The following is a 7,500-nucleotide window of genomic DNA, read 5'->3' as shown; positions in this document are numbered from 1 at the left end:
TGAGGGGGACGGAGGAGAGGTTGAGGGGGACGGAGGAGAGGTTGAGGGGGACGGCGTGTGACAGAGAACAACCCACTAGAGAGGTGGCCACCCCCACAGAGAAGCCAGCAGAACAGCCCACCCCAGCACCTGACAAAAGTTTCGACACCACAGCAGAACAGTCCACACCAGACCCTGACCATAGAGTCGACACCACAGCAGAACAGACAAATGAAGAACCACAAGCCCAGCGGCTCTCACCCCCTCCGAGCACCCCCTGTCAGCCACCCTGATAGCCCTTCTGACAACCCCTCACACCCACTGAGGACAAACACAAGACACAGATTGTACTACTTATGGACTCAAATGGGAAATATATAGAAGAAAAAAACTTTTTTCCCAAACATAGTGTGTCTAAACTCTGGTGTCCAAACACCCAGCGTGCCCTCGACCTTCTGTCTGAGGACCAACTAGGTTCACCCAGCCACATAATAATACACACAGGCACAAACGACCTGAGAGCACAGCAGGAAAGGGTGGCAACAGCACTGAAGAGAGTGATTGAAAAGGCTTCTTCTACTTTCCCCAACGCACAAGTGGTTATCTCCACCCTGCTACCACGAAAAGACTTCCACCCTGCCACAATACAGCGGGTAAACGCAAGTATTTCCCGTGACTGTGCCTCAAAACCAAATGTTTTCCTGGCCCACCACTCCACCCTGGACTTGAACAGCCTCTATGACCAGGTCCACCTCTACAAGGCAGCAGTGCCCACCTTTGCCAGGACCCTAAAGGACATCGCTCTCAAACGTATCCCCAACACTTCACACAGGAGCAACAGATCAATAGACTCTCCACCCAGACCAGCGAGACACCCTCCCAGACCTGCAGGACCCCCCTGGACCTACACATAGAGGACCCACGCCAAGAGGAATTACATCCAGACCACAGTACACCCAGACACATCCACACCCCCACCCCAACCAATCAACACCCCCCACGTCAACCATGCCCACACCCCATTTAGGCCCCCTCAGATCAGACCTATGCCACTCCTGCCCACCCCATGCACCCCACCCCCGCAAAGAGGGCCTCAACATGGAAGCCACACATACGCCCAGGTAGTGAGCGGGCAAACAGTCCCAACCCCCACTCTCACACTCGCCCAAGCCAATAGCATGTACCAGATGCTCAGCAGGCTCTGCTCACACTTACTGGCCTGAGGCCAAACCACACGACCAACAACATTGGACATTCTATGGAACAAAAAGCCTTCACTATATCATCCTGGAATATCCAAGGCCTGAGGTCATCTGCCTTTGGCCTAAAGAGCAGAAACCCGGACTTCACCAAAGAAATCGGTAACACAGACATTGTCATCCTGCAAGAAACCTGGTATAGAGGAGACGGACCCACTGGTTGCCCTCTAGGTTACAGAGAGCTGGTAGTCCCATCCACCAAACTACCAGGTGTGAAACAGGGAAGGGACTCAGGGGTATGCTAATTTGGTATAGAGCAGACCTAACTCACTCCATTAAATTAATCAAAACAGGAACATTCTACATTTGGCTAGAAATTCAAAAGGAAATTATCCTAACAGAGAAAAATGTCCTCCTGTGTGCTACCTATATCCCCCACTAGAATCCCCATATTTTAATGAAGACAGCTTCTCCATCCTGGAGGGCGAAATCAATCATTTCCAGGCCCAGGGACATGTACTAGTCTGTGGCGACCTAAATGCCAGAACCGGACAAGAACCTGACACCCTCAGCACACAGGGGGACAAACATCTGCCTGGAGGTGACAGCATCCCCTCCCACATATGCCCCCTAGGCACAACTATGACAACATAACCAACAAAAACGGGTCACAACTCCTGCAGCTCTGTCGCACGCTGGGTATGTACATAGTCAACGGTAGGCTTCGAGGGGACTCCTATGGTAGGTACACCTATAGCTCATCTCTTGGCAGTAGTACTGTAGACTACTTTATCACTGACCTCAACCCAGAATCTCTCAGAGCGTTCACAGTCAGTCCACTAACACCCCTATCAGACCACAGCAAAATCACAGTCTACTTAAACAGAGCAATACTCAACCACGAGGCATCAAAGCCAAAGGAACTGAGTAACATTAAGAAATGCTATAGGTGGAAGGAATGCAGTTTGGAAACCTACCAAAAACAATTAGGCAACAACAAATTCAATCCCTTTTAGACAATTTCCTGGGTAAAACGTTCCACTGTAATAGTGAAGGTGTAAACTTGGCAGTAGAAAATCTTAACAGTATATTTGACCTCTCAGCTTCCCTATCAAATCTAAAAATCTCAAATAGAAAACCGAAGAAAATTAACAATAATGACAAATGGTTTGATGAGGAATGCAAAAATCTAAGAAAGAAATTGAGAAACCTGTCCAACCAAAAACATAGAGACCCGGAAAACCTGAGTCTACGCCTTCACTATGGTGAATCACTAAAACAATACAGAAACACACTACGGAAAAAGAAGGAACAGCATGTCAGAAATCAGCTCAATGCAATTGAAGAATCCATAGACTCTAACCACTTCTGGGAAAATTGGAAAACACTAAACAAACAACAACACGAAGAATTATCTATCCAAAATGGAGATGTCTGGGTAAACCACTTCTCCAATCTTTTGGTTCTATAACAAAGAACAAAGAGCAAAAACATATACATGATCAACTACAGATCTTAGAATCAACTATTAAAGACTACCAGAACCCACTGGATTCTCCAATTACATTGAATGAGTTACAGGACAAAATAAAAACCCTCCAACCCAAAAAAGGCCTGTGGTGTCGATGGTATCCTCAATGAAATGATCAAATATACAGACAACAAATTCCAACTGGCTATACTAAAACTCTTTAACATCATACTTAGCTCTGGCATCTTCCCCAATATTTGGAACCAAGGACTGATCACCCCAATCCACAAAAGTGGAGACAAATTTGACCCCAATAACTACCGTGGAATATGTGTCAACAGTAACCTTGGGAAAATCCTCTGCATTATTATTAACAGCAGACTCGTACATTTCCTCAATGAAAACAATGTACTGAGCAAATGTCAAATTGGCTTTTACCAAATTACCGTACAACAGACCATGTATTCACCCTGCACACCTTAATTGACAACCAAACAAACCAAAACAAAGGCAAAGTCTTCTCATGCTTTGTTGATTTCAAAAAAAGCCTTCGACTCAATTTGGCATGAGGGTCTGCTATACAAACTGATGGAAAGTGGTGTTGGGGGTAAAACATACGACATTATAAAATCCATGTACACAAACAACAAGTGTGCGGTTAAAATTGGCAAAAAACACACACATTTCTTCACACAGGGTCGTGGGGTTAGACAGGGATGCAGCTTAAGCCCCACCCTCTTCAACATATATATCAACGAACTGGCGCGGGCACTAGAAAAGTCTGCAGCACCCGGCCTCCCCTGCTAGAATCCGAAGTCAAATGTCTGCTGTTTGCTGATGATCTGGTGCTTCTGTCACCAACCAAGGAGGGCCTACAGCAGCACCTAGATCTTATGCACAGATTCTGTCAGACCTGGGCCCTGACAGTAAATCTCAGTAAGACCAAAATAATGGTGTTCCAAAAGGTCGAGTCACCAGGACCACAAATACAAATTCCATCTCGACACTGTTGCCCTAGAGCACACAAAAAACTATACATACCTTGGCCTAAACATCAGCGCCACAGGTAACTTCCACAAAGGTGTGAACGATCTGAGAGACAAGGCAAGAAGGGCATTCTATGCCATCAAAAGAAACATAAATTTCAACATACCAATTAGGATTTGGCTAAAAATACTTGAATCAGTCATAGAGCCCATTGCCCTTTATGGTTGTGAGGTCTGGGGTCCGCTCACCAACCAAGACTTCACAAAATGGGACAAACACCAAATTGAGACTCTGCACGCAGAATTCTGCAAAAATATCCTCCGTGTACAACGTAAAACACCAAATAATGCATGCAGAGCAGAATTAGGCCGATACCCACTAATTATCAAAATCCAGAAAAGAGCCATTAAATTCTACAACCACCTAAAAGGAAGCGATTCACAAACCTTCCATAACAAAGCCATCACAAACAGAGAGATGAACCTGGAGAAGAGTCCCTAAGCAAACTGGTCCTGGGGCTCTGTTCACAAACACAAACACACCCTACAGAGCCCCAGGACAACAGCACAATTAGACCCAACCAAATCATGAGAAAACAAAAAGATAATTACTTAACACATTGGAAAGAATTAACAAAAAAACAGAGCAAACTAGAATGCTATTTGGCCCTACACAGAGAGTACACAGCGGCAGAATACCTGACCACTGTGACTGACCCAAAATTAAGGAAAGCTTTGACTATGTACAGACTCAGTGAGCATAGCCTTGCTATTGAGAAAGGCCGCCGTAGGCAGACATGGCTCTCAAGAGAAGACAGGCTATGTGCTCACTGCCCACAAAATGAGGTGGAAACTGAGCTGCACTTCCTAACCTCCTGCCCAATGTATGACCATATTAGAGAGACATATTTCCCCAGATCACACAGATCCACAAAGAATTCGAAAACATATCCAATTTTGAAAAACTCCCATACCTACTGGGTGAAATTCCACAGTGTGCCATCACAGCAGCAAGATTTGTGACCTGTTGCCACGAGAAAAGGGCAACCAGTGAAGAACAAACACCATTGTAAATACAACCCATATTTATGCTTATTTATTTTATCTTGTGTCCTTTAATTATTTGTACATTGTGTATATATATATATATATATATATATATATAATATGACATTTGTAATGTCTTTACTGTTTTGAAACTGTTGTATGTGTAATGTTTACTGTTAATTTTTGTTGTTTTTCACTTTATATATTCACTTTGTATGTTGTCTACCTCACTTGCTTTGGCAATGTTAACACATGTTTCCCATGCCAATAAAGCCCTTGAATTGAATTGAATTGAATTGAGAGAGCTGGAGAGAGAGAGCTAGAGAGAGAGAGAGCTAGAGAGAGAGAGAGAGATAGAGCTAGAGACAAAGAGAGCTAGAGAGAGAGAGAGCTAGAGAGAGAGAGCTAGAGAGAGAGAAAGAGAGAGAGAGAGAGAGCTAGAGAGAGAGAGAGAGAGAGAGCGAGAGAGAGAGAGAGAGAGAGCTAGAGAGAGAGAGAAAGAGAGAGCTAGAGAGCTAGAGAGAGAGAGCTAGAGAGAGAGAGCGAGAGAGAGAGAGCTAGAGAGAGAGCTAGAGAGATAGAGAGCGAGAGCTAGAGAGAGAGAGAAAGAGAGAGCTAGAGAGAGAGAGAGAGAGAGAGCTAGAGAGAGAGAGAGAGAGAGCTAGAGATAGAGAGAGAGAGCTAGAGAGATAGAGCTAGAGACAAAGAGAGCTAGAGAGAGAGAGCTAGAGAGAGAGAGAGAGAGAGAGAGAGTTGGAGCAAGTGTGCGTTGTCAGATCAGGCCTTTTGGTCTTACTGGTGCAGTTCTTGGCAGTGACGGCGTCACCGTGGAAACCGGGGGCACAGATCTCGCAGTGCGTCCCGGCGGTGTTGTGCATGCAGCTGTGACACTCGCCCGTCAGCCCGTCACAGTCGCTGAACAGCATGTTGGGGTCCGTGTTGTCATGGCAATGGCAGGGCTGGCACGTGCTGCCAATCACCATGGGGTTGCCGTAGAAACCGGGAGCACACCTGGGAGAGGGAGGAGACAGGAGAAAAAGGAGGAACGAGACAGAAATGGGTACAAAGTGTATTTGTAACAGTTTTAAAATGATTTCAGTCAAATATATATATATTTTTTTAAAACAGCCTTTTTCTTCCTAAAACTGCTCTCTTCACTTCCAGTTTAATTTGGGGACTCGCGGCAACACGTCACACATCACAGCCATGTCATAATAATACAACTGTATGATATATGGCGTTTATCAACATGGTATGTAGTACTGACCTTGCACACTGGGGCCCAGCGTAGCCAGGCATACAGAGACACAGCATCCTGTTGGGTTTCTCTACACAGCCCACTGCAAAACTACACAGGAGAGAGAGAGAGATTAAAGTCGGACGTTGTCGTCAGGAAAACAAAACAAACGTACCGTTTCTACAATATGTGAAAGCTGAGCAAATGAAAAATGAATGAGGAATGAAAAAGGAGATGCTACTGACTTGTTGGAGGCCACTTGTAGAGGACAGGGGCAGGTGTCACAGGACTGGGCTTGTCCATCCAGAGAGTGGTTACCAAGGAAACCACCCTGACACTTTTCACAGTGGTCTCCAGCCCTGTTGTGTTGACAGTTCTAAGAGCAACAAAAACAACATGATAAAGGGTAAAGAATGGTAAATATTAAGGCCAGGCACCACACCCTCACAAGGCCATTTTACCCCCCCCCTCCTTATTTAAATCACAAATCGATGTTTACCAGTTGAATGTAGACACGAGTATAAAACCTTTTTCTGTATTAACTATTTCTCTGAAATATTTTTTTTTATTAAGATATGCAAATGAGGTAAATCAACAAAAAAAATCTGGACCCTGGATGAAGTCAGACTAAATATTTTGTTTCTATTTTGTTAAGGCACTCCAGAGCAGATTGTGGACAAATCCTTTTTTAATTTTTTTTTTCTAATAATCTGTTTAATATAAAATACATTTATGTAAAAATGCCTTTTTTTTGGGGGGTGAATTATTATAATTTAAAAAAATATATAATCTAGAATAATATTTCTACAACATATCAAAAATTGCCTCGGGTCAAGTCTGGTGAATATATCGAAGGTTAAACACAGCCACTGTGGTGAAGCTGAGGCAAATGAGTTGGCGTGTGGGAGGAGTCTGACTTTCAGGAAATGGCAGTTATAGACAAGTACATTTAAATTGGACTACCAAACACCATCTCTTCAAAGTAAGTTACTAAATATACACTACATAGACAGACCAGGTGAATCCAGGTGAAAGATATGATCTCTTATTGATGTCACCTGTTAAATCCACTTCAAATCAGTGTAGAGATGAAGGGGAGGAGACGGGTTAAAGAAGGAGTTTTGAAGTGCCTTTGAAAGGGGTTATGGTATCAGGCAAACCGGTTTGTGTAAAGAACTACACTGCTGCTGGGTTTTCACCCTCAACAGTTTCCTGTGTGTATCAACAATGGTCCACCACCCTAAAGGACATCCAGCCAACTGGACACAACTGTGGAGTCAACATGGGACAACTGTGGAGTCAACATGGGACAACTGTGGAGTCAACATGGGACAACTGTGGAGTCAACATGGGACAACTGTGGGGTCAACATGGGACAACTGTGGAGTCAACATGGGACAACTGTGGAGTCAACATGGGACAACTGTGGAGTCAACATGGGACAACTGTGGAGTCAACATGGGACAACTGTGGAGTCAACATGGGACAACTGTGGAGTCAACATGGGACAACTGTGGGGTCAACATGGGACAACTGTGGAGTCAACATGGGACAACTGTGGAGTCAACATGGGACAACTGT

The 7,500-nt window shown here is 44.5% G+C and overlaps 1 protein-coding gene across 4 annotated transcripts in view; it reads right to left on the bottom strand.

Moving 5' to 3' along the window:
• The window catches only part of lama5 (laminin, alpha 5), a 418,234-nt gene that overhangs the window by 157,466 nt on the left and 253,268 nt on the right, over nucleotides 1-7,500 (bottom strand). For all 4 annotated transcript variants that reach the window (XM_052481312.1, XM_052481311.1, XM_052481313.1 and 1 more), the window contains 3 exons: nucleotides 6,165-6,295; nucleotides 5,950-6,030; nucleotides 5,479-5,693 (listed from right to left, as the gene is read on the bottom strand). In XM_052481312.1, the coding sequence (XP_052337272.1) occupies nucleotides 5,479-5,693; nucleotides 5,950-6,030; nucleotides 6,165-6,295 (427 nt within the window). The remainder of the gene's footprint in view (nucleotides 1-5,478; nucleotides 5,694-5,949; nucleotides 6,031-6,164; nucleotides 6,296-7,500) is intronic.

This window comes from Oncorhynchus keta, chromosome 27 (genome assembly GCF_023373465.1).
Source record: "Oncorhynchus keta strain PuntledgeMale-10-30-2019 chromosome 27, Oket_V2, whole genome shotgun sequence".
NCBI lineage: Eukaryota > Metazoa > Chordata > Actinopteri > Salmoniformes > Salmonidae > Oncorhynchus > Oncorhynchus keta.
This window is presented reverse-complemented; position numbering and strand designations above follow the sequence as displayed.